General features: G+C 38.6%; 1 protein-coding gene across 1 annotated transcript in view; it reads left to right on the forward strand.

Moving 5' to 3' along the window:
• Positions 1–986: 986 nt before the first annotated feature.
• DMXL2 (Dmx like 2) overlaps positions 987–27,462 on the forward strand; it is a 47,450-nt gene continuing 20,974 nt past the window's right edge. Inside the window, exons 1-20 of the mRNA XM_050978368.1 lie at positions 987–1,128; positions 9,018–9,143; positions 10,863–10,934; positions 11,601–11,679; positions 12,344–12,500; positions 12,879–12,945; positions 13,539–13,717; positions 14,036–14,219; positions 15,494–15,668; positions 16,373–16,606; positions 16,723–17,000; positions 17,173–17,869; positions 19,504–19,625; positions 20,676–20,765; positions 22,136–22,253; positions 23,001–23,120; positions 23,577–23,804; positions 24,433–26,112; positions 26,411–26,521; positions 27,250–27,419. Of these exons, the coding sequence (XP_050834325.1) occupies positions 1,042–1,128; positions 9,018–9,143; positions 10,863–10,934; positions 11,601–11,679; positions 12,344–12,500; positions 12,879–12,945; positions 13,539–13,717; positions 14,036–14,219; positions 15,494–15,668; positions 16,373–16,606; positions 16,723–17,000; positions 17,173–17,869; positions 19,504–19,625; positions 20,676–20,765; positions 22,136–22,253; positions 23,001–23,120; positions 23,577–23,804; positions 24,433–26,112; positions 26,411–26,521; positions 27,250–27,419 (4,974 nt within the window). The 5' untranslated portion in view covers positions 987–1,041. The remainder of the gene's footprint in view (positions 1,129–9,017; positions 9,144–10,862; positions 10,935–11,600; positions 11,680–12,343; positions 12,501–12,878; positions 12,946–13,538; positions 13,718–14,035; positions 14,220–15,493; positions 15,669–16,372; positions 16,607–16,722; positions 17,001–17,172; positions 17,870–19,503; positions 19,626–20,675; positions 20,766–22,135; positions 22,254–23,000; positions 23,121–23,576; positions 23,805–24,432; positions 26,113–26,410; positions 26,522–27,249; positions 27,420–27,462) is intronic.

Here is a 27,462-nt window from a genome sequence, read left to right on the forward strand (position 1 = left end):
AGCAACAGAGAGACTACTCTATTGACCTAGGACTGGAAAACAGAGAATTTTCCTTATCTCATAGCACACAGCACACAGAGTATTTTTATTGCCCCACTCTGAGTTTAAAATCCCTTCCAAGAGATTTCCAGGATCCAGTCTTCTCCACACCTCTGAGACAGAGAAGGAAGGACATACTTAAAGGCTTTAGTTTCCAAGAGTGTTTGGCCGTTATTACAAATAAAGCAGCAAAAGCCTGGCCGTATTTTCTGTGAGCTGCAGAAAAATTTAAGACCTTAACCGAAGTCCCCTCACTGCGGGCAGTTCCCTGCCCCCGCTGCGGGCACTGATGGAACCACGCTGGTGCATTCCCGAGAGCATCCTAGGCTCTCTAGGATATGGCCAAACGAGAAGATCCTTTAAGGAAACCAACCAATCCACCCTCAGAAGCACTATATATATACATATATATATATATATACAGGCATATATATGTATGCGCGTAAGTGTGTGTGTACGTCTAACTACCTAGCGGCAGCGCGCCGGCACCTGCCGGGCTGAGGACGCGGCTCTCCCTGGGCGCCCCGCCCACCGCGCTCCCGGGACACGCCTCCCCGCCGCCCCGGGCCGGAGCAGCGCCGCTGTCGCGGCAGCCGGACGCCGCAGCCGTGCTCCCGGTCCCTGTCTCCCGAGAGGCGAGTGGGGCCCGCTCACCTCCCGGCGCTGCCGCGTCCATGCCCGCTCTGGGCCGGCCCTCCCTCCTCACGGCACCGACTCCTGTCCCCCCCCACCGCCCCGCGCGCGCCCTTCACAAACCGCCCCCCCAGCCCAGCCCGCGGGCGCGCGCACAGCCGAGCCCGCCCCCCCGCGCGCAGAGGGCGGTGCCCGCGCGCGCGCGCGCCTCACCTGATCCGGGCGCTGCCCGGCGCGTGCGCCGCCGCGCGCGCCCCCCTCCGCCCCCCTGCCGGCCCTCGCGCGCGCGCGCCCGCGGAGCCATCCGGGTCCCGGCGGCGCGGCGGGGCCGGGGCCGGGGCCGGGGCCGGGGCCGGGGCCGCGGCCGCGATGCATCTGCACCAGGTGCTGACCGGCGCCGTGAACCCCGGCGACAACGGGTACTCCGTGGGCAGCGTACAGGACACCCCCTTCACGGTAACGGGCGCCGCGGCCGGGGCCGGCCTGGGCACGGCGGCCGTAGGCCTGGGGACAGCGGAGGGAGGGGGAGGCTGGCGGGCGGGGGGCGCTGCGGGCGGAGCGGGACCGGCGAGTCTGGGGGCCGCCGGGGATCGCCTGGCAGCCCTGGCAGCGCTGCTTCCTCTATCAACCGGGGAAGCCCCAGGGTGTGTGTCCTCGGATTTCTCTGGGTGCTTCTGTCTGTCTTTATTTTGTCATTTTTTAAAAATATATTTGTGTGTCTGTGTGTGTTTATATCTCGTCTGCAAAGCGCACACAGCCAGTTGCACTGGGGCTCTGACGAAGCCTGCCCGCTACTGAAGAGCGTCTGCCTTCCATTACTGAGGCTGATAAAACACAAATTTGTCCAAGGGTCCTCTCAAACTGAAAAAGAAACAGAAAAAGATGATAAAGAGCTACACTAAGTGAATTTCAAGAGCCCCGTAGTTTATAAAACACTCTGTTTCTCATTCACAGGCTATTTTTGTTTATTGTCAATTTCTAATGTCAATTTCACTCAGTTAGGTTATGTGTGCTTGGTATGGTTTGATTTTAGTGAGTGATCAGCTTCTGCCGTGTTTTCTTGCTGCCATCTAATCAGTATCTTATTCTTTAGGTATCACTTGTCTTACTGCATTTTATATTAACAAGATTATCCCAGGCACAAACCAGTTCCAAGCTAAATGATGCAGAACATCCTTTCTGGTGTAAGATAAATGTCAGCAGACTCGTGAAACATCTAAAGCTTGCAGTGAATTATCACAGATATCTTATTTCAGTAATGAAAGCTGGAGAATCTTAAGAAATAAAAGGTGCCATGTTTGTCTTTATTTTCCTGGTTCTGCTGCTATGCAGCCATACTGCTATTAAAGGGACCTCTGTTACTTTTGATATTTATATAAGAAGTCATTTACTCATATTCACATTCCAATATGGTTTTTTTTCTATGACACTTTGAAAAGTCAATCAAATGGTATTATGCAACATAACTTTATGCCAATTCTTGTAATAGCTTTGATAAAATCAGTAATGAACCATAATGTATATTGTGGTTTACACAAGAATTTTCCAAGATCTTCCAAAACGATGCAGGATTGCTTGGTAGGATTTAAATTATAGCACTACAAATAACAGACCATGCTGTTTCTCTGGCTGCTGTATCCAATTTTTTTGTAATACACCAAGCAAGGAACTAAAGAGATAAGCATGTTTTAATAAATGCATCTTCTGGCCTTCCATAGCTGTAACTTGCTTCTTTGCTTTTTCTTCATTCTCTGTATTCATGATATTATTTCCTGCTCGTTTAGGCCTTGATCCTAGAGTAAACTGTATGGTTAAAAACTGCCTGCAAACAGTTTGAGGTCTTATGTCCAGATTAGGAAATTGGTTACCTGTGTGACTTGGTAGAATCATAATCTACCATTGATTGCAGGCGTTTCATTAGTGCCTAACCTCAAATTCTGTCAGTCAGCATCACCCGTATGGACAGAGCCCCCAAACCACTGAGCTGTTTGGAGCCAGGACTTCAGCTCAGATCCTGAGGCAGGTTTTGCAGTTCAGGTGACAGAGCCTGACTCTGCAGACCTGCTCTGAAGCCCCAGCACCTGTCAGGCCCTGGCTCACAGCACCAGCAGGTCAAGGAGAGGGCAAGGGAGATGTGCACAGCATGCTGTGGGAGTCCATAGGTGTCTGTGGGAATCCACTGGGCTGTGGCACAGGAACTGCTGTTTGTGTGCACATGTGCCCACTCGCGTTTTGGTTGGTGTTGGGGCGTTGAGAATGGTTCAAAATTGCTACAACTGATTCATCACAGGCACTTGAAAATACAGCTTTTTTGTGTGCAGAAATGAATCACTGCTGTTAAAAATACTCTGCTTAACAGCAGAATAATGGCTTGGGTATGTATATATATGTACCCACTAGTTAATAGGTTTGGAACTATTTCCCTTTTTTCTTGAGGAGGAGTAGGAGAAAAAACTTCCTCTTAAGATGAGTGTACTTTAGATGCCTAAGTCCAGCAATCTTAGGATTCTGAGAGAAGAAATGCATTTTCTTCTAACCCAATTAGGGACATTGCCATTCTCAGGTTCTTCATCTTCCCTTCTTCTGTGGTTTGTCCTTGGCTTGTTTACATGACTCCTTGCTCGGGATAAAGGTAAGCTTTTAATTTCCAAGTCGGTGTAGCTAGAGGTAAGATGATAACACAATCTGCCTCAACTTTTTAAAGCTTTGGCTAAAGTCATCTAGTCATTCTCAGAATAAGACAGGGAAATAATTTTCCCACTATTTTTCTCTCTGCCTGCTAAAACAGGTATTAGCAGCTCCATAAAAGCAGATCCAAAGAAATAGAGACAGGTGTCTGTAGGTTGGCTACAAAGATTTTGTCAGTGCTTATTCTGGAATGTGCAGGGTCCTTACGTCCCTCAGCTCCCTCATCTGCCTGCAGCAATCCTGGTGTGTATCCAGCCTTTCCCAAGGAAGGGCTGAGGCCCAGAGATGTGTGGTGTCTGCTGGATGGTCTGGTAGAGCGAGTGATACACAGGAAAAGCTGTTGGAAGGGTGATTAGAAGCAAAATAGCTCCATAATGCTATCTTGTACCAGACAGTCTCCTCAGCTCCTTCGTCTGAGCTCTGGAAAAAACACTGCTTAAAGAAAGGGTTGAAGTATTGAATGGCAGAAGTTCTGGGAATAATCCTGTGTACTTTTCTTGCTGTTAGTTCATGTTCTCATTTTAGCTAATATTGCTAACTGTGTTCCACAAGTGAGTTTACAGAAGGTTGAGGGCTGAGCTTTAAGCAGAGGGCCTTACAGCACGCACCCTGCCTTGACAGAAGAGGTGTTTGTACCTCACAGTCTAACTGGTAGCTAAGAAGCTTTTAAAGGTAGTAGAATGCATTTTTCAAACCACAGCTGATTTCATTTAGCTTTTGTTCTGAAAGAGCTGGTTAAGCAGCTACAACAGAATGTAACTGTTTCTAAGGTTAGACTGGGTTTAAAAATGAATAGATAAAAATAGCTATGTCATTTACCTAGAGGCTGGATTCTGTTAGTATAAAAATTTCAAGTGTCACACAAACAGGAAATAATATTTACTTCTGCACTGATTGCACAAAATACAAAGCAATAAACATTCTTAATGAAAAATCAGAGGGTCAGATTTTAGGGATAACTAAGAACTTACTGATAAAAGTGAGAAAAAAATCATTATTTTTCATTTTTGAAACGGACAAGCTTCTTAATGTATTTCATGCCAGTACTGACTCTTGACCTGAAGCTGTGTGGGATGAGTTCCAGAAGCTGTTGCAGATGAGTTTCTCAGACCCCTGTAATTTTTTTTACCTTGTTGAAACCAACAAAACCTTTGTTCACACAGATGTCCACAAGATACAGCAATTGAGAATAGGTTTGTTCTTCTGTGTTGGGTTTTCCTACATTTTCACTACTTCGTCCTTCTTAAAACACTTGTTTGCAAATCCCTCTCAATTATTTATTACTATTTGCATATATCTATGTGTTCTGCACTGTTTTTATGTAAACTAAATTAGAGATGCTTAATATCTGAATCCTTACTAAAATTTCTTATCTCTGTACGTTTAAGCATGTTGTAAAGTATTTAATCATGAATTTGTCTGAAATGTCAATTTAGGAAAGCCTGTTTTACAGGCCATGGGCTAGTAGTAAGTTAGGAGTTGTTTCTCAGTTGTTTTGCTAGTTTGCATTAAGTGTATGTAATTCTAGAAGTACTTGGAAGCAGGAGGGGGAGGAAATGTACGTGATGTCCATTGATGAGAGCTTGGAAACAGTTCAGGATTCAGGTGTCTTCATTGCTAAGTGGAAGGTGGAGGAATTTCTGCCAGAATCTTAAAGATAAGTGTTGTTTTACTAGAGGAGTCTTTTAAGCCCAGTACAGACTTCCAGGTTTCAATAGATGTTTTAATTTATATAATTTTAGATGTTTATGAATTTCTGGTTTTAATAGCACTGATTCTCTTTCTTCCACATCATTTACCATCTTAAAATGCCTCTGTATCCCTGATAGTACCCGCAGGAGCTTGAGGACTTGTGTTTTATTACGCTTATGCCAAATTTGTGAAGAGTTGCAGGTTATAGAAAGAGAATTTTGTCTTTTTTTATACAGAGAGAAGTATTTGTATGAGGAAAAACCAAGATGAAAATATGAAGGAATAATTGTTTCCCTGTCTCTTAGTTCCAGAATCAAACTGGAAAACATGAGTAGCTGGAAAAGACAGAACCATGTGCTGCTTTCATATTATCTGAAAACTGAGGATATAGCATAAACTCTTAGACTAGGACACAATGTCCTACTTCTGTGTGGTGCTCCTGCATTCAATTAAAGTTTTGTAATTGTTCATTTCAGTGGTCCCAGATCTTGACAAATAGAGCAAACATTGGCAAACTGCAGCTTATTAATTGCTTATGGATCCTGCAAGTCATCCTTGCATTCTGGCGGTTTTGCAACTCCATTTAATTTTCTCCTTGAAGTTATCAGTGACATTAGAAATGGAGGTTGGCAGATACTCCATGTGGGTGGTTCTTACTGCACTTATTTTGTTCAGTCACTGCTCATAATTCTGTTTATTTAAGAGCTCTGTGCTACTCTCATGCATTACTGTATCTCAGTGCTGTCTTTTTCATCTTTCCAGTCTGATGGCTTACCAATTTTCCGTTCCTTTTATCAGGCTAGGCAGATTGTCAGTCTGCTACCACCAATATTGTGGCCTCTGTTTCTCTGGCAGGAGAGACCTGTGGGGGCACGAATGACCTCATGAAGATGTTGTCAGCTGAATCCTTAAGAAGAAACTGCTGATGTTAAATATTATGACACTTCCCTGTTCTTTGTCACTGTGGGGTGTTTCTGCTGCATTACCAGCTTAAAGACAAAAGAAAAGAGGATTTAATAGAAAAGTGTTCTCTTCAAGTATAAACATGTTAATATAATGAAGACATCAGAAAAGCTGCATAAAAGCAATCAAATTAAGAACTTGTATTTAGGCATATAACATGAAATATGAAAATGTCTTTCAGTACATAAAAGTATGGGGACCTTTTTCAAATATGTGTTCTAATGACTTTACTTCATAAAATTATTTTAAGATTTCATATACTTTCAAGAAATAAGTCACATTCTGAGAACAAATATCTACACTCAGAAAATGACCCTAGAACCAAGAGATAGCAGCACTTGCTCTAACAGCCTAGAGCTGAAGGCTGGTGTCCTGCTGCTGGGAATGGGTTCTGCCTAACCAAGGGGTCCCCACACTCAGGTTGCTGAGTCACTTGTTGGTGCAGCAGTAAACACAGGCAATGAGTAGGATGGCTACAAGTGACAGTAACAAGATTTCACAAACCAAAGAGACCTCTCCATCTTGATGAATGAGAACCACCTTTTTACTTACCTGTGTAAAAATATGCTAAGTAGTTAATAATTAGTTGAAAAATTAATGCTTTCTTGGTGGAATAAGTGCAGGTAGGTGACAGGAGAGATGAAAAACTAAAATGTTTGAAGAGAAAGACACTAAATTCTTTTGCTTCACAGAATAAACAGACATAGCCAAGTATAAAATATTTTCTGTTTCATTCATTATGAGCTGTACAAACACATACAAACGGGCATGTTTAAGAACACTAAGCATAAGGAAATTGAAGTTGTAAAGTCTTTTCCTTCTATAATTTGAGATACACATACATTTCTCTTGCTAATGAAATTGCAACTAATGATAAGTTATGTAAACGTAGCTTGAAATTTGCAACTCAAGTTATGAATACCAAGAGTGAATAGGGGATTTGTTAGGTTTAAGTCCTTGTTTTAAGTGGATCAGCACGTCTTTTTATTTAGATAATTTAAGTCACATCTTTTAGTAGGTTTGTATTGGTAGTTATGAAGAAGACTGTTGAAAAGAAGATGACTCAACTCCTTTCTGTTTTAGTGCTCACCCTTTGAAGTTTAAGTAGGAGAATCAATTTCTTGTGAATATTCAAATACTAAATAAATTATTGGAACAAGAGGATGTGCTTTTATTTTCCTGTCTACTTCTGGGCATTCACATCCTGGTCTTAATCTTCTTCCTTTGTACTAAGGAGCCTGTGCTGTTTCATCCAGTATTCAACACTGCTGGTGAAGCTTGTTTTGTAAAGAATCCCACTATAAAAATAGGAAAGAAACTAAACAAAAGGACTTTCTGTTCAATGCCAGAACTTATTTCAGAATCTCATCTTTCTTTCTCTTACATTCTGGAAATAATCCTATTCAATTTTAATAATAACTCACTCCCTCCCAGACTGAGTCTAATAATCACATAGCCTAGTCATCAAGGAGCTTGGGTATTCTGTTACACAGATAATCTCACTCCAACAACCTTTTAGCAATCCTGCTTACATTGTGAATCACTCCAGTATCAGTTCCTCAGAGCTTCCCAGAACAGCAGTGTGGGTTCTTATATCTCACACAACACTGTGTCACTCTATTTTTGTGAGATGACCTTGGAAATCTTTTAGACAATCTGTCTTATCTGCAATTTTCATTTTTGTGTGTGCAGTTGTATGGTGTATTAATTTCTGGGGACTGAGTTTCTGCTTTGTTGCTTGCATTGCTGTTCCTTTCTGTTCCTTGCAGTGACGTACTTTCACTAAATTAAACTCTTTTTTTCAGCCTTTCTCACTTGTTGCTCCTTCCCAGGAGAATTAGAAGTAGACATAGAAAGTCACGAGACCTAAACTGTCCATTCTAATTCCAGTGGTCGTCTTGCACCCATATCTTAGTGCAGCCACTGAGGGGCACTGGTGGTAAATCAACACAAATACAACTTTCATACATTTACAATAAAGTAGCCTTTACACTGATTGATCTCAAAGTAGAGGGCAAGGGCTGACTCAGTATTTTGGAAATTATTGTGAAAAATCCAGTGGACAAGTTAAAGTGATAAGTAATTTTGTACCATCTGAAATTCACTGGGGAGGATTGCATTCTCTGCTTAACTCAGCTGTTATAAAATTCCTGCCTACTGTATTGGAATCAGTGGAAAACTTGCTTTAAGGAAAGAGACTTCCAGCTTTAACAGGTTACTGTAAAAGGCTTAGTGGAGATTGATCCTAGGGAGAGATTTCTGTGCCTGAAGGTGGGAGCTCAGTGGGACAGATAATCTGGAGTGATTTAACTTTTTAGAACAGGTGGAAGGTTGGCAGACAGGTATATATTTATCCTGCCAATAAAAAGTGCTGCAGGCTATTAGTGTTCTGTAGCTACTACGTAAACAAATTCTTTAGAATATAGAGTGTATTGCACAACAGTGTATCCAAAAGAAATATTTGTTGTTTTACAGTCCTATAGTAATGTGCACTTCTTAAAACTCAGAAAAGCCCAGAAATTACATTCTTATCTTGAATCCCTTAACAATCTTGATTGTTAATAATAATAAAAAGGCAGACGGGGGTACAGGACGCACCTATCGAAGAAAGGTACATGCAAATTGATTAAGAAATGCTCCTGGCTTGGCTGCCTTACTCTAAGAGGCAACAAGAATTGGAGGGTAGAAAAAAATCAACTAAAACCTAAAACAAAAGAAAAAGTAAACAGAGAGCTCAAGTTCTTGATTTAAATTTGGGAGTTTGGGGGTTTTTTCTTGCTCTTTCTGTTTGCTTTCATTTAAACCTCTATAGAGTTATGGTCTCCATTGCTACTTTGTTTTTACTTGTTGCTAATTGAATTAGTGAGGAACAAACCTGCTACATTGTAACTTCCTGTTTAACTGGGATATTCACAGCTTCCAAAAACATCAGTCCTGTAGCAACTGTTCAGTTAGCTTTTAAAATAAACATTTAATTTTATTTCTTTTGGAAATTGTTTCAGGCATATGGCTCTGGTTGTGACATTGTTATTCTGGCAAATGACTTTGAATGTGTGCAGATTATTCCTGGTGCTAAACATGGAAACATCCAGGTCAGTTGTGTGGAGTGCTCCCAGCGACAAGGCAGGGTAAGGATTTCAATAAATTTGTGTAGAACTTTTAAAATTGAGAACTCTAAATTAAATAATTAAACAGCAACATAATACATTAAGGGAATGAAAGCGTTAATTTCCCAACAAAGATCATGGTTTATTGATCTGGGACTTTCTGAGTAACATCTCTTGTGTTAGTCTTATTGTTTCCATTTATTAGTAATTTGGAGGAGGGAGGAGGGTAGAGGGAGCAGGAGACATGTTGGCACAAAGGTTTTATTCCCTTTCCAGGACCTGCAATAAGAGGTGTTACAAAATGTGAACAGATGCATTAGTTACAGGACAGTATCAGAACTGGGATGGTACTGAAATGATGGTTACTGGCTCCATTTTGTGTGCTTCCATCTAATGGAAGAAGAAATGGATAAATCACTTATCTATACATATATATACACATGTGTGTATGTGTCTGTGTGTCCTGCAAAGTCAGGAATTTGAAATACATTTTAGAAAGGCTTCAGCATGTTTAATGTGTTTAGAAGTGCTACACTATGAGCTGTTATAACTGCACAGCCCCTTGATTTGCTTAGTGGTTTCATTTTAAATTCCTAAACAATGCTAGAGAGACAGGTTAGAAAGAGGAGGGAAAGAAATTTTCTAGGAGTTCCGGTAGAGCACTGAACAAATGTTGTTTGTCAGTTGTCCCTGCAGACTAGAATTAGCTGGGGAAAAATTGGTACCAGTGCTGAGGAAGCCCTATTTAGGATTTGGGCAGACTAAGTTGGCAGAGCCCTTGAACTTCAGCAGCACAGTCCCAGTAAGAGTGGGAGAGAGATTCCAGCTTCAGAGATGGTCCCTACAAGACCACCACAAACCCCTGGGTGGTTCTGCATTCTGGACTCTGGGCTCACAGTCTGTTCTTTACTTTGGGACTGACTCTGTTGTTGCAACCTTCTCTCCCCCAAGTAAGAAATAAGATTTCATAATAAATGTCATGGAACTTTTGCATCGTTTCCGTTTTGAGGAAACCAGATCCTGAATGGGAAGGACTTTAACAGTTTTTCTTTTAAAAATCTTTTAAAGAAGAAAGAGGAATTTTAGAGTTAGTTAAAAGTACTTAAAGGATATGAGTAACAGGAACAGGCCCAGATAAATACCTAAGAAATACCACTTTGTGTTTAGAGATTTCTGTGAAATAAGTGGGTGAAAGAAACTCTGGGGTTCGATGGCATATGTACTTCAATTTTTCTGTTTAGCATTTATCTCCTCTCAAAATGTATTTGAATGTTAAAAGTAGAATTGCATTTCTTTCTGCTTCTTGTAACTATTATTTAGTGATACAAAATGGAATCTAGGGACACAGACACTAATAATTAATGCATTAGTTAGCTGTGAAGTACACAGAACATGAGCAGAAGCAGCAAAGGCATCAACTTTCTCTTATGCATTAAGAGTAGTTGCTCTAGAAGATTGTGACTGTGCTTGTGCCACTGAACGAGATGTCTGCCCTGTTTACAGTTAAAATGTGAAAGGTGGCCTTCTTCAAGAGTGTGTTTTCCTCAATTGCCTTAAGAAAATATACCCATAACACAGTTAGTTACATTTGTATTAATCTCACTTTTCATGAACCCTGGCAGATAGAAGAGGTACTGGAAATTCTTTAGCTATTTTGGAATGCTAAGGAGCACTTACTCCACTTGCCTCCTAATCTTACATTTTGAGTCTTCAACTTTTATTTTTCTTTCCTTTCCCCAGATTGCAGCATCATATGGAAACGCTGTTTGCATTTTTGAACCACTTGGTATAAATTCTCATAAAAGAAATTGTGTAAGTGTGTATTTCATCATTTTAATTCTGTTTAAGCTCTTAGAAGAGGCAAAAGTCTGTCTGCCAGTTATTTTTATTATATACACAACAGAATAATGGATAAACAGTTTCCACCATTCATAATACAGTTGGATGGGTAGACATTTTCCACTGAATGAACTGTGGACTGCACTTCTCCTAAGTTCCCAACATTTTGTTCTTGAGTCTCATACTAGAATGACGAGCTGGTATTTCTTATTTGAAGAGTTTGTCAGAGACACAGTACAGAAATACAGCACAGCCTTGTTTAGTGCACCCAGACTTGTTTTAACAGCACAGCTATGGCTGAGCACTCGAGCACTGAGGATGTTCTCAAGCAGGTTTCACAATTTCTGTGGTATTATACCACCTCCCCTTCTGTTCCTGTAAATCTATGGTCACAGTAGTTCAAAGTAATCTACAGAAATATATGTATGTGGGACAAGTCCAGATCTGGTTTGAAGGGCACCCTGGGATGCAGTTACATTTTACAAAATTATTTAAAAACATATTAAAAGTAGATTTACCAGTCTACTACTTAATGCTTTTGCAGCAGGCTTAATAGCAATTTCATATAGAAAGAAATGCCAATGTCTTTATTTTTTGCTGTTAATGTGAGAGTTAATCCTTGACTGTTTTACACTACAGCAGCTGAAGTGTCAGTGGCTAAAAACTGGGCAATTCTTCCTCAGTTCTATGACTTACAACCTGGCCTGGGATCCTCAAGGTAACACATCATTTGTGAGGTATTTGGTCAACAATTGTAGTTAGAATGACTTGAACACAAAATATTTTTAATGTAATAAAATGAGAGCTTGAATATGCAGATTTTAAATTACCTCTTCTCAGGCAGTGTTGCATAAAATGTGAGGCTACAGTTAACATTTGTTAAGATGCTGTGCCAAGTGTTTGCATCTCTTATGTAAGATCTTAGTTTGGGAATCACAGTGCTAAGTGATTAACTGACTTAAATTGTCACTAATAATCATTTAAATAAAATCTTAGCACAGTTGAAGTCAACAATGTACCTAGACATGAATCTTTATAAGATGTCTGTGTATTTATTTGAGATATGAATAGCTATTAAGCATCTGCAACATTATTTGTAAATACAATTCTATGATTCAAAGTTCTCCTTTTAACAATGCAAAAAGAGGAGCTGAATAAATAAATAGCGTTGGTATTCTTTCTTGAAAGTTATTATAAATTCAAAATGTTTTAATAAAACCAGCTGGGTGAGATGATGGAATACCCTATCATATCTAAAATGGACTACAGTTTAGCATTCAATCTGTTCTGGATAATTCACAACAAATATGATGAGAGGCTTAATCTTTTTCAACATACCTTCATCACCCTGGTTCCATAGCTTTGGTACCACTCCCTTTCAGGTGACAGGTTATTGACAGCTACGGACTTTTTGCAATTGTGGGCCCCTCCATCTGATGACATTCTAGAGGAAGATGAAGATGATGATGCAAGCAATCAGATCAAGGATGATAAAGTTCTCCCGGTTCTAAATGACTGGAAATGTGTCTGGCAGTGCAAGTGAGATCATTTTTGTGTTAAGACAAATTGCAATGCCACCTCACCTGTATTTTAAAATGTGCTTTTAAACACCCTAAAATTCAAACAATATAGGTTATTTCAAATAAAAAAATCTTCACTCCTGTTGAATCTAACCTAGGCTTGCTGTACTTACACCAATTTTTTGAGCTGTCTTTTTAATAAAGTATGAAAATACTTTTATGCTCCTGCTATTCAAAAAGTATGCTTAACAAAACAACTATAAAATACTTAATCTAATTTTTACTTAATTTAATATTAAATTTAAATAATGAACAGTAACACTGAATCAACTGAATACCTATGGAATAATATTTTAGAATAAATAGACCTTACTTAACTTGCTCTTGTGTTCTGTAGGACTGCAACATCAGTACATTTAATGTCATGGTCTCCTGATGGTGAATATTTTGCAACAGCTGGGAAGGTAAGGACAAAAAAGAATAATTAAGTTTCTGAAGTATTTTTCATTTGTTTGATAAAAGTAAGTAATATGAATAGTCCTGGACCATATATTCTATTGTATTCTTAGCAAAAGTAAATTATGATCTGTGTAATGCTGTATTTTTTTTCTACTTCTGTTGAAAGTAATGAGATTATTATGATAGAACGCATACACATTTAAACTGGTAAAATATGCACATGTCTGGATAAATTAGAGAAGGTTTTTATTTAGTTTTATTTAAGGTTTTTAGTTTAGTTTTACTTTAGAATCAGTTATCAATTCTATTTCAGTTTGCAATACTTTTTGTCAAATCACTATTCAAGCTAAGTTTCCAATTAATAATTCTCTTTAATGTCACCCTCTCATTTGAATGTTCCTTTTGGTTTACAAGTCTCAGTAGGTAAGCACTTTTTGCTTGCATCTCCTGTTAGCTGAACAGAGGGATGAATTTTAATTCTGAGCCAAGTTTTCCTGAACAATACCAGAACAGCAGTTGCTTATTGCTTGTGATTTTCTTTTAGTTACATTTTTAATTATAGCTACCTAAACCCCTGGCATTTTATTGCTCTACCTAGGATGACTGCCTCTTGAAGGTTTGGTATCCTATGACTGGTTGGAAGTCATCTCTCCTGCCCCAGGAGAAGGAAGAAAAGAAAAAAGGCTCAGAGGATGTGCAGTTTTCCTTTGTTTATTTGGCGCATCCCCGAGCAGTGACAGGATTTTCCTGGCGGAACATCAGCAAGTACATGCCCAGGTTTGAAAGCTGCCTTTTTTCAAAAAGCAAGCAAGCCTTTGATCAGATGTTTTTTTAACGTTCTGCTTAATGTTTTGCCATCAAGAGCATGAGGCTTCTCTTCTTATACTTTCAAGAAACAAAGCATACCAGCACCTTCCCATTAACTTCTGTGTCACTAGGTTTAATAACAATATTCACATTAACCTTCAGTTAGGGGAGAAGCAGAAATTTGGATAAAACAGTAACTGCTAAATTCTTGTACACTCCCCAATTTCTGCTGTGTCTTTGTAGCTAACTGAGTTACCCAGGCAGTAATTTTGCTGTCTCTGCCATCAGGGGGTTGGTCTGTAATGTGTTACTCACATCATGCCTCGATGGCATCTGCCGGCTGTGGGCAGAGACGCTGCTACCCGAAGATACTCTCCTGGGGGAGCAGATCTGTGAAACCACCACTTCCAGCATCAGCAGCACCATCTCTCAGTCTGGAAAGCAAAAGGATACTATACAACATGCACTAGAGGTACATGTAAATACTTAATTTGGGACATTTTATCTCACAATTCTTAAAACTTTAAATATGTAAGGAGAGAGCTCTAAGAATGTATATTATGTAATACCTATGTGCATAACAGAATAACCTGAATTATTCTATATCAGGTTTTGAAGTCCATTACTAAACACTGAAAAAGTCAGAGACTCCAACTCTGCATTGAAGCACCATGTTTTTAAAACTCAATTTGCTTTTTCCATAGTTAACTAAGAGAGATGGAAGAGACAATGTTCAGTGTGGAATAGTAATGATGGTTTCATTCTGATTGGGTCTGAAAGTCTGCAATTATAAAGATGAAAGAGTAAATAAACTCTTTTAAATTTTAGTTACTTCATTTGATAATTTTGTTTCAGTGACAGTCTTGTAGTCTTAGTGAGTCTGTTAAGGTTACAGTAAGAGAAAACCTGTCTGTAGAAGCAGCTGCTCCTGGTCAAACTTAACAAGCACCTTTTTCCAACAAGGAAGTGCATACCAAAGATCATCTGCAGCTATAAATACCTGTGTGAGAATGTTTCAATTAACTATGTGGGATGTGTGAGAGTGTCCAAGATAAAAGAGAAAGAAATATCTGTTCTTACATTGAGTTGTGTGATTGGTCAGTCTCCTAATCACTGGCTGTGTAGTTGATCCTTCTTGTACACAGAAGAAACATATAAATAATCAAGTGTGTTTAATAAAGACGATCCTGCTAGATGACAAAGTGGTGGGCTGTTATCCTCAGCACTACACTATCAATATACAACCAAGGAAAGATCAAAAAACAAAAACACACCTCATTTGTAGACTATTGCAATCAAATGAAGGTTTTACTTCTTAAATATCATGGCCATAATAAATAGGGAGCTTGGGACCAATTACACTTCAGGCTGTTAAATCAGTTGCGCTCTTTACATGCTCTCAGAAATTTTCAGTCAGACAAAAATAATTCATTATCAAATTATATCATGAAAGTTACTGCTTTTAGATTGCTTTAATCTTGTTCATTAATGTTGTGCAAATTCTTGTGTATTTTTGTGGTGTTGTTCAGTAGATATTAAAGGAACTTTAAGAAGACTGTTAGAAGAGCTTTACTTTTGGGTAGATCAGATGTACATAAGTGTTACGAATCAGGATTAGAATATATTTAAAATAATCCTTAGTCTTCATTTCTTTAGTAGAAAGAAGCTATAGGCTTTATGTAAGTGTAACATTTTATCTTACAGTGGTTTTGGTAATTATTAATTTATTTTTTATAACTACAATAGACAATTCATCATTTGAAAAATATGAGGAAAGGACAAAGGAGATCTTCAGTTCTTGTTACCCACCCGGATGTACTGCCAGATCAGCAGGGCACTCATGAAGTTCAGCGTCACATTTCCCATCAAGCAAATGCACTTGGTCACTTCCACATAGCAGCAAGCATCAACCCTAATACAGGTGAAATACAACCATTTCTTAGACTGCAATAATGTTTTTGCACAACATGAAAAAAATAAAGGAAGCTGAGCTTTGCCTAATTAAATAGAGGGAACTTGTAAGAAGTCTGTTATTTGGTGTGAGCTTTTTAAGACAAATGAAGCTGAATTTATTCTGAATACCTTCAGCATCTTTATAAGCAAATGAAATTCATCTTTGCAGATGAGAAGGAAAAAGAAGCATAAATTTCCAGTCTAGTTGATGTTTGATTCTTGGGTTTGGGGGGCCGTGGTATATGACAAATAGAGTAATTGCATCCTGCAGAATGTAGTGATTGAAAAAGAGCTGTATCAGAGTTTTAAAGAGCAGTGACATGCTTTACCTGAAATCCATACATGAAAGTCAACGCTGCAACATATGAAATTGAGCAGTTAGAACCATTAAATATCATTTACCATTCACATAAGAATAAATTTTCATGTAAATGTATTGACCTTAAAGTATCTTTACTGTTTTCATTACAATTTGATGGAAAATCTTGATCTTTACATTTTTTAATCTTGCAGGCACAAATTATGTTATACGTAAAATAAATGAAATGTTTGTGTGTACATACATATATGAATAAAAAGATGAGTGGGTAATATATAGCTTAATTAATAGCTTTAAATACTCTTATATAGTTTAATACATAGGTTTTTTTATTTGTTTCAAAATGTCCACAGATATTCCTTCGGTGTTGGCTGGAACTGCTTTTAATACAGATGAAGGCAGTGGAGGCTTTGTTGTCCACTGGCTCAATAATAAAGAATTTCATTTTACATCCTCTATTGAAGTATTCATGCAGCATCTAAGACAAATTTCAGAACAACAACTAGAACAAGATTTTGATATTGAAGCTGAAGAGGAAGAAGAAACAGAAGAAAAAGAAAAAGGCTTGCATATGAAGTTAGATCATGGTTAGTAATCTGGTTAGTTTTGATCAGCTAGTACTACTAGCAAATTAAAAAATACTGTGTTTTGAATGGAAACAGGTAGGGAAATCTTTGCATAAAATGACACATTTCTGTTGCAGATTTGTCTATAGACAGAGAATCAGAGACAGGGACTGGTACAGGCTCTTCAGAACATGAAGACGGAGAAAGAGAGGGAAGCCCCAAAACATCTCTGCTAGCGGGCCCACGCCTGCCTCTGCCGACAGTCTTGTTGGACCGGAAAATCGACTTGCTCCTAACAGAATGGAACAGGAATCCAGATATGCTTTTTACTATCCATCCTGTTGATGGTACCTTTCTAGTGTGGCATGTGAAGTATTTAGATGAATACACTCCAGGCATCTTTCGCCAAGTTCAGGTATGGTATATTTGAAGTGGTTTTATTATTTTATGATGTTAACATTGTCCTTTGCTTTAGAGCTGAACATCAGTAGGAATTCCATTTGAAGTACTTCCTATAAAATAGCTAGCATTTATTCAGGCTGAAACTGAGTTCATATATTCTAATTTTTTTTCTTTTTTTTTTTTAGGTTTCATTTTCTTCTAGGATTCCTGTTGCATTTCCATCTGGAGATGCTAGCTCCCTTAGCAAAAATATTATGATGTATGCCTGCCCTGTCTTTGTAAAAGACAGCAGCAGTGCTGCACAGCAGAAAACAATGGACTTTCCAGATAATACTCTAGTAAATAAAGGACCAAGCTTTGCCCAGGACAGTGCAAATGTGAATATAATTTCTCCTGTGGTAATGATGATTTCCAAACACATAGATGGCTCTCTAAACCAGTGGGCAGTTACTTTTGCTGATAAATCAGCTTTCACTACTGTGCTAACTGTATCCCATAAGTTCAGGTACTGTGGACACCGCTTTCACCTCAATGATCTGGCCTGCCATTCTGTTTTACCATTGCTGCTGACATCTTCTCATCACAATGCTCTGCTGACTCCTGAGTCAGACACCTCCTGGGACTCCGACAGGATAAACAGGATGATGGATCCTATTAAACATAAGAGAGGTTCTTCTAAGCAGCAACTTAAAAATGCAGCAACTCGTACATTCCATGACCCAAATGCAATCTACAGTGAGCTGATTCTGTGGCGAGTAGACCCCATAGGACCTTTATCCTACACTGGAGGAGTGTCTGAGCTGGCTCGAATTAACTCTCTTCACACCTCTGCTTTCTCAAACGTAGCCTGGCTTCCAACACTCATTCCCAGCTATTGCCTTGGTGAGTATACCTGCCATGTTTCCATATAGAGTTAACGCTGCATGTTGTAGAATTAATTTGTTAAAATAAATTACTGCTTTATTTGGAGTGTATTTACATTAACTTTTCAAAAATTTCCTTTTACTATGCAAATTAAGCATTTTTACTTTGTTTGTGGCTAAGCTACTGCAAATCACTTGCAGTGGTCTGAGTGTGTCTGCAGTCCCTGTGGATCAGCTGACACTCAGGATCTCCTTTGTGTGAGTAAGCACTCCCTGCTCCCACAGAGAACAAGATGCTGCCTTTCCCCAGTGCTTCAGGCAACTTCCTTGAGTGCTCTCTGCATTGATGTGGTTTGCAAATGCAAGTATGCTGATGGCTTAGGGTGCTGGCCACGTGCAGCTGCAGGGGCACTGGCTTGAACAAAACTTGTATTTGGACCACCTGAGCTGTGGGAGAAGATTTCCAGCCAAAACTTGGATTATCAAATTCCTTTAACATGCTGGCTACAAACTGCTTAGGAGGTCCTGAAACAGTACTGAAGTTCTTCAGACCACCAGAAGCTTACAAAAGCCCAATTGGAACCCAGGATATTTATAAATAAATAGACTACATTAACTTTACAGAACTGCAAAGAACACTTTTTCAGAGATCAGACTGTACAACATCTGGTGTGTGATGCCCTTGGCCAATTCTTCAGGTTTTGTTTTTAATTTTAGGGCTTTCCATTGCAATTAAGAAAATTACTTCTACAAATGTTACTCTGTCCAGCCACACAGATACTTCTTTTCTAATTACCACAAAGATGTGTTGTAGTCGTTGTCATCTTTGTATCGAGTACTAAAAGCTGTGGGTGTAGCATTCAATTAATTTAAATGCAAAGTTATAAATACATAATATATTTGATTTAAAATAAAACAAATTCATTTTCTCTGCTTACATAGTAACATTCTGGGCTGTCTGTATCCCACAAAGTGTTCTAAACACAAATAATGAGCTGCATAGTTTGGAGGAAAATGCATATCAGAGCATCAAGCCTGCTGTATATACTGTTGAGAAGCAAAAAAAGACATTCTTACAATTTTTCATATTTTATTCTGAACTGTAGACAGATCTATTTCTCCCTCCACTTTTATGTCTGCACTTTCAACTGCAGGGCAGAAGGGAATATTATATTCATAGAGATTAATTTTATGTAAAGAGCCTAGGGTCAATAAACAAGGAAGAAAACTATGGCTGAATAGTTTCCCCTTAGACTCCTATCGTGACTTATCAGTGACAACCTTTGGAGTCTGGAGTTGGCTCTTCCAAGCAATGCCCTGGAGGTGACAGTGAGTCAGAGTAAAGAATGGCAACGTTCCCTCAGGTGTACTACAGACTAGGGCTTGTGTGAATAGTGTTTGTAAACATACATGAGTTCAGCTTAGATTGTTGAACCTTTCTCAGGAGTTCTGGGTACATTCCTGAACAGAAAGGGAATTATTTCCAAGTTCAAATGATGTTATGTTAATGCACACATTTGCTTAGGTTTTTTGCTTCAATGCTTGATGAAAATTATGTTTGAAGCATGTTCACATACTGAGGATTGTAATAGACTGCCTGATGCCATTGACTGCCATTTTACTCTTCATGAATTTTTTTGTGTCTTCTATTAGGTACCTATTGCAACTCTGCTAGTGCTTGCTTTGTTGCATCAGATGGCAAAAACCTGAGGCTCTATCAAGCTGTTGTAGATGCACGAAAGCTTCTGGATGAATTATCTGACCCTGAATCATCTGTAAGTTCTACGTAGCAATAGTTTGGTTTGGAACTCTTAAAATACAACTAATGTAACTCACCTTTTCCCCCTTCCTTTAGTTTTTCTTCCTTTAGTTCTGTGTGATTTTTATGCAATTCCATGTATAGATCTTATGCACTACATCTTGCATAGTTGCATGTTTTGCAGCTCTCTTTAATCATTAGCTGAAAAAAGGCAGCTATTACTACTAAAAGTGTCTGCACTGAACCAAAATTTCCTGTACAAGTTTCCCCAACCTGTGGCAGGTGAGAAAAGGAAAAATAGGATTTCTTAGTTTGCCCTTTCAGAGCAAGAGGGAAGGTGAGAACAGAAGAGCAAGGCTGAGGTGTATCCACCTAAGTTACATCTATATATGAGGAAGGGCAGAGATGGTGGGATGTAAGGAAATCAGCTAAGGGTCATATATTAGCTTTCTTTTTTTCAATAACTAATTTTTTCATTCTATCTTTAATTTCTATGACTTTAGGAAAAGTAAAGCCTGACCTTGTACTGTTATTCTATAAAGAAACATATCTTTAATTTTTCCCATTCTTCTGTTATTTTATAAGTCATCTTGCAAGACAGGGCCTGTCAGTATTCAGATCAGTCTGAAGAATCTGTTCTAGGAGCAGTGAGTATGAACATTCCAGCAAAAATCAATAGAGCTTTCAGCTTAAATATAAGCTGTACTGAAGCTGTTTTCTACATGTTGTGACAAAACCTGAAGCTTGAAATAGAAGTGAAAGGGTATATTGTTTCTCATTGCACAGACACATTATGTGGTGTTATGCAAGGATAAATCTTTAAATTAGCAATATTTAGCTTCCATAAAAACTGGTGTTTCATCCCCATGAAGAGCTACTGACTCAGAACAGTGCACATGCTTTGATAAATACATTATTCATGAGTGTCAAAGTGACAACTGCAAGAACTCTGTTATGGTTTGTGCCAACAAGAAAAAATTGAAGCATCAGTTTATCATAAGCAACTGCAATTTTCTTCTGTCCAAAGGAAAAATATACTAATTCTACTTATTTTTCTCTGTTTCAGAAACTTATTGGGGAGGTGTTTAATATTGTGAGCCAACAATCTACTGCTCGACCGGGATGTATCATTGAGCTCGATGCAATAACTAACAAAGTAAATACATGGTTGACTCTTTGGGCCATCACATAAGGGTGTTTAATAACTTTGTTTGTTAATTAGACTAATCTGTTGAAAAGACATAAAAGAGATGGCATTTTTCTAGGGTGACAATGACTGCCTTGCATTTCTGTGAATATTGAGGTACCTTGAGCATTTTACTAAGCCAGCTTTTTGTTAGCTGCTAAAAGTTCAAAGTTCATTTTTAGAGCAAAGCTATATTTTCTAAACATAAATTATTGAAGAAAACAAAACTTTTCTAAAGAATGGTTTCCATGGGATCGTAATTTAAAGGAAACAATTACAATCCCCTCAAACCCAAACAAACAAAAATAACTTTTACAATGGCTTCTAAAAGCTCAAACCTAAAAACTAGATCTAACTATCCAAAATGTAAGAATGACAGCCAGGTATGACTTCAAGCTTTTTGTGTTTGTATTGTAAAATAAATTTATAAATTAACACAGCCATACTTCCCAATCACTGAGCTGGTAGGATAATTGAACCTTCTTCTTACTCAGTTATTTTGATGATATATGTGAGATATGCTCCAGTGCTGTTTTCTGTTAGCAGCTTGTAAAAGCAGTGAGTTTTACCAATTTTAATTGGGAAACAGTGGAGTTTTGACAGCTATAAATAAGTATTTCTCTATTGTCAATAAATTTCTGTGTCTTTTATGTATCAATAACATATAGCCTTCAAATTTAAGTTCAGATTTACAAAACATTTTCCTATAATTTTTATAAGTGAGTACAAGGAATACCATCTTGTTTCTCTGGAAAAAAAAGGTGGTTTGCAGCATAATTCTGCCATTACTGTATTTTGGGGATGTATTTTTCCTTATCAGCAGGGAAGGATTTCACCATAAGCAGCCTTCTCTGTAGCGAGGTAGAGTTACTGCAAAGAAATATGTTGCTGTCAGAAAAGACAGATATCTGAGAGAAGGAAAATCTGCAATTTGTTCATTTTTTCAGATTTCCCAAGCAATTCGTTGCAGACATGTCCTCCCACTGAAGTGGGATCAAAGTCTGAGACTTTTTGCCACTGTTATTTATTCAACACCATAGAAATAAAAATGAATCAGATACTAATTCATCTGTCAATAACTGCAGCAGAAGTGTTATTACAGAATTTGTCTGTCCTAGCAGACCTCAGTGAAATTATTTCAATATACAGATGATGAGTTCTAGAACATGCTGTTTGTAATATGAAAGGAAAATATTTGGGTTTTCTGAGGATAATTTTAAACTTTATAAAAGAAAGTCTTCCACATTGGCAGATTGATTGCATAGAGGAAATAATTTATTGCATTTATACTGAATTTTGCTGTACTGTTCTGGAAGCATAACAATTGCTCAATGTTTCAGTGTGGCTCAAACACACAATTGCTTCATGTCTTCCAAGAAGACTTCATTTTGGGATACAAACCACATAAGGAGGATGCAGAAGGGAAGGAAACTGAAATATTTTTCCAGCCATCACAAGGTATAGCATAAACTATAACTAATATGAATTAAATTGGTACAAAAATGTTATTCAGGAATACTAAAATCTGTTTGGCATGTGGTAATATACTTTTAAATGATAATCTGTAAAATATAGTGAAATGGCTGTTATTGTATTGCTCATATGAATTGTTGCTAAATGGTGTTAAACAAAGACTTTCTAATTGCTTAGAGTGAAACAGCTTATATGACAAAGTACATTTTTCAAAATGTTTATGATGTATATAAAATGTGAACAGAATAGAAGCACATTTGCTCCATCAATAAGTAGTTGCAGGTAATGATCTCAATATGTCTGGCTTTCAAATTAACACAATGGAAAGTCACTGGAAAGTTTGGTAGTAGACTTAAAGCTTCAAAAGAAAAAGGAAGACAGAAGAGTCTTTATAATCTGGCAAAATAATTCAAACTGAATAGAAAGGCAAATATCTAATAAATTAGATTTTCCATTAACACTCAGATTGTCTGTAAGTCAGTATCTATTTTGTAATTCTTCTGTTGTCATGAGTAATCAAAATGTCAATTAAAGCATGGTACTAATGATACTGTTTCAGTATTTTTTTTTATAATCTAACCATTTTTTTCAAAGATGAAAACAGGGTTTTTATTGTCAGTAGTTTTTAGAGAATCTTTTGCTACAGAAAAATTATTTAGGTTAAATAAAAATTTCATTAGCCTATATCAAGATATATATTTATATATTTTATATATGATATTTAAATTACAGGGTATCGTCCACCACCTTTCTCAGAGAAGTTCTACCTGGTAGTGATAGAAAAAGATAGTAGTGGCTGTTCTGTTCTTCAAATGTGGCATCTTCATCTCAAATCTGTGCAAGCCTGTTTAGGTGAGTGAGTGATTGTAATTTTCTTAGACATTTCTATCCTATTACTTAAGATAAAACAAACTTTGGTGGTTTAATATAAAACAAATTGTATCATCTTTGCCCAGCAGAAGCCTAAAAATCAAGAATCTTCAGAACAATATATCAATGTAATAAAAGCAGTAAACTTCCTTACAAATATTGATTGCATTTTATACTACTAACAATATAAAAATGTGTTGATGGAATGAATAATGTACTTAAGCAGTGTCTTCTTTATTTCAACCTATCAGTATTTCAGATTGTTATGGATGTCTTAAATGAATAGTCACAGCAGGCAATAAAACTGGCACAGCATGCACACATCATATAATTATTATAACTTGAGCTCTCGTAAAAACAAATAAATTTGATTATCAGATTTTCATGCTTTGTCCTTACAAACAATTTTATAATGCTGCTGGCATTTTTTTTATATAGCAAAGCCAACTGAAGCATCTTCAGCAGATAATAAGCTTAGTGTACCTGAGCAGAAGACTGTGGATTCTTCTCCAGATGTATCACCTGGCATAAGTCCCATACCACGATCTTCATCAATTGCTAACCTTCAGACTGCCAGTAAACTCATTCTCAGCTCCAGACTTGTGTATAGCCAACCCCTGGATCTTCCTGTTGGTGTGGAAGTAGTGAGAGCAACTCCTTCAGCAGGTAACTTTTACAATGTTTGCTGTACAGCTGGTTCACTGATTTATCTCCTAGTTTGTAGAATTGTATCTTCCCAGCCTATAATATTCTGATTTACTGATGTAGAAAACACAAAAGACTTAAAAGGTGCTTTCAAATCATCATGCCCGTGTCATGTTGCTCTTCTATAAATGTATGAAGTCCCCACAGTAACACTGTTCCTGAAACTTACTGCTCTAACAGTTGGAAATGTAATTTTTAGTGTTAATCTATTAGTGAACAGTTTATACCCACTTGCTCATTTGCCAGCATTCCTGTGTTTGATATATAATGGGTTTTTTACCTGATGTACTTACACCTTCTTCTGTTTACTTTGTATTCCTCTCATTGTTCTAAAAGCCCTTCTCTGAATTAGTTCAGTCCCAATTAATCTTCTTTGAATAGTGACCAGAAATGCAGACAATAGGTGATGTTTAAGCTGCAAGACTGTTACCAGCTCTGATATTATTTGCCCTTATCCAAATCCAAATTTAAAAAATAACACCAGGTTGTAAAGTTCTCTAGCAGTAGGTAGACAGTGTTATGTCTGCCTTAATCATATAGGCATTCTACTGTGTATTAGTAAAAGTAAATATGTTTGTTCTGACTTCAGGTCACTTGAGCTCCTCGTCAATATACCCTGTGTGCCTCGCACCATATTTGATAGTAACGTCCTGTTCAGACAACAGAGTGAGGTTCTGGAGATGCACTGTAGAGACTGACCTGAACAGCAGAACTGAGGAGAAGGAGACCTACCACTGGAGAAAATGGCCTTTAATGAATGATGAGGGGGAAGACAACAGCAGTACAGTGAGCATAGTAGGAAGGCCGGTTGCTGTTAGCTGTTCTTACACAGGACGTCTTGCAGTAGCGTACAAACAACCCATACAGCATAATGGGTTTGTTTCCAAAGAATTTTCCATGCACGTTTGTATACTTGAATGTGAGTCTACTGGAGGATCAGAGTGGGTTTTGGAACAGACAATTCATCTGGATGATTTAGTTAAGGTTGGAAGTGTACTTGACTCAAGGGTCAGCGTGGATAGTAATTTATTTGTTTACAGTAAGTCAGATGCTTTTTTGAATAAAGACAAATACCTGGTGCCCAGTATCAAGCATTTGGTGCATTTGGACTGGGTTTCAAAAGAAGATGGTTCACATATACTGACAGTTGGAGTGGGTGCCAACATCTTTATGTATGGAAGGCTTTCAGGGATTGTTACAGATCAAACCAGCAGCAAAGAGGGAGTAGCTGTCATCACCCTGCCACTAGGAGGGAGCATAAAACAAGGTGTGAAGTCAAAGTGGGTGTTGCTGAGGTCCATTGATTTGGTTTCATCTGTGGATGGCACTCCTTCCCTGCCCGTGTCTCTGTCCTGGGTGAGAGATGGAATACTGGTGGTGGGAATGGACTGTGAAATGCACGTTTATGCCCAGTGGAAACACGCCGTTAAGTTTGGTAATGGAGAAAGCGACGTTTTTCCTTCTGAAGACTCAACAACACAAGATCCATTCAAAACAAGTGCAGTAGTGAAGAAGACCAGTGTAATTGATGGGGCAGGTATTGTGGATGACGTTTTTGGCACTCCAGCTGTAATTCAGGATGGGGGCCTCTTTGAAGCTGCTCATGTTCTTTCACCTACTCTACCCCAGTATCATCCAACCCAGTTGTTAGAACTGATGGACCTGGGTAAAGTTCGCCGAGCCAAAGCCATTCTCTCACATTTAGTTAAATGCATTGCAGGAGAAGTTGCAATAGTCAAAGACACAGAAGCTGGAGAAGGGACTGGTCCTAAACGCCATCTTTCTCGCACCATCAGTGTGAGTGGCAGCACTGCCAAGGATACCATCACTGCTGGGAAAGATGGTACCCGAGACTACACAGAGATAGACTCAATTCCCCCACTGCCGCTTTATGCGCTGCTTGCTGCAGATCAGGATGCCACGTTTGTTGCTGAAGAAACTTCTAAAGTACCTCAGGGCTCTGAAGACCATGCAAAGAGAAAAACAGAGGATCAGTACTCGGATCTGTTCCAGATTCAGCCTGTTACAACCGAAGACTTTATAGATTTTGAGCCTGAAAAGAGGGAGAGTAAATCCAAAGTTATTAATCTGTCACAGTATGGGCCAACTTACTTTGGCCGAGAACACGCCAGTGTCCTTTCAAGCCACCTGATGCACTCCAGTTTACCAGGCCTCACTCGACTGGAGCAGATGTTCCTTGTAGCTTTGGCAGACACTGTGGCCACGACGAGCACTGAACTAGATGAGAACAGAGATAAGAATTACTCAGGTTCGTAACTGACATATTATTGAATTGACATTCTTATTCTTCTCAGCAAAGGTAAACTTAGTCCTTGGGTATTTTGGGATAACAAAGCTGAAAGCTAGCATCGCTTATTCAGGTTATATACAGCAAGAAAGAAAAACAGATGTTAATAAGAACTTGTAGTTCATACATAATAAATAACTAGTAGTTCAGGTTTTCATCTGCCTTAGAAACATACATTCCTCACACACTGTTACGATAACTTGTCTCTACACCTACTGTAGTCAGCTGCATGTTTAAAAGTGTGTTTTCTATGGCACAGGAAGAGATACCTTGGATGAATGTGGCCTCCGGTACCTGCTGGCCATGCGCCTGCACACCTGCCTGCTGACATCCCTGCCTCCCCTGTACCGTGTCCAGCTGCTCCACCAAGGTAACCCTCACAGCATCTGCTTTACCTTTCATTTATAATGTCATAGTTCTATTATCTGCATATTCATTTTCTGTTTCATTAAGGCCATTATGTTGCAAAGGCTTGGTGTAAGCTTCCCTACATGCGCTGTAAACAGCAAAAGAAGTATAGCTCTAGGGTAGAAGATTCTGGCATAGCCAGTTTGAGGCATGAATAAATTGCCCAACCAGATAAAACACGGATTGTATACGTAATTCATTGTTTCTGCTGGAAGAATTAAGACATTGTCTTACCTGAGCATGGATTTATCTTAAAGAATATTTTGTTATTTTCATCACAGCAGGATTTTTTTGCTCAATCAGAGTAAGTGTTGTTGTGAAATAACAGAAGTTATTTCACAATAAAAGCAAAGAAGTTACCACCTAAAGAGCAGAGAGAAAGGTTTCTGGCCGAAAAGGGGTCTGCTTTTGTGATAACAGAATATTTTTCCTTCAGTTCTTCAACATATAAATCTATGAATGGGGTACTGGAAAATTATGAAAGAAGTGCAGAGGAGAGGACATCCCTAGCAAGCAAAAAGATACTTCAGCTGTTCCTTTAAGAGCTCTACTTCTGTTTGAGGGAATCAGTGTTTCTCAGATGTACCCAGCTCTTGGGTTGGAGGCCCCACTTTGCATCCCTGAAATATTCCATTTACTTATTAGCAACTCTTAGTCTTCTGAATTGTATTGGTTTATGTTATTGTTTAGGCCTGTCAACTTGCCATTTTGCATGGGCTTTCCATTCTGAGGCTGAGGAGGAGTTGATCAATATGATTCCTGCTATCCAGAAGGGAGACCCACAGTGGTCTGAGCTGAGAGCTATGGGCATTGGTTGGTGGGTCAGGAATATCAACACTCTCCGAAGGTGCATTGAGAAGGTACTTTTTACTGGTTACAGACTGTAGCTCCATGCTGTTTGGT

Source organism: Serinus canaria, chromosome 10 (assembly GCF_022539315.1).
Source record: "Serinus canaria isolate serCan28SL12 chromosome 10, serCan2020, whole genome shotgun sequence".
Lineage (NCBI taxonomy): Eukaryota > Metazoa > Chordata > Aves > Passeriformes > Fringillidae > Serinus > Serinus canaria.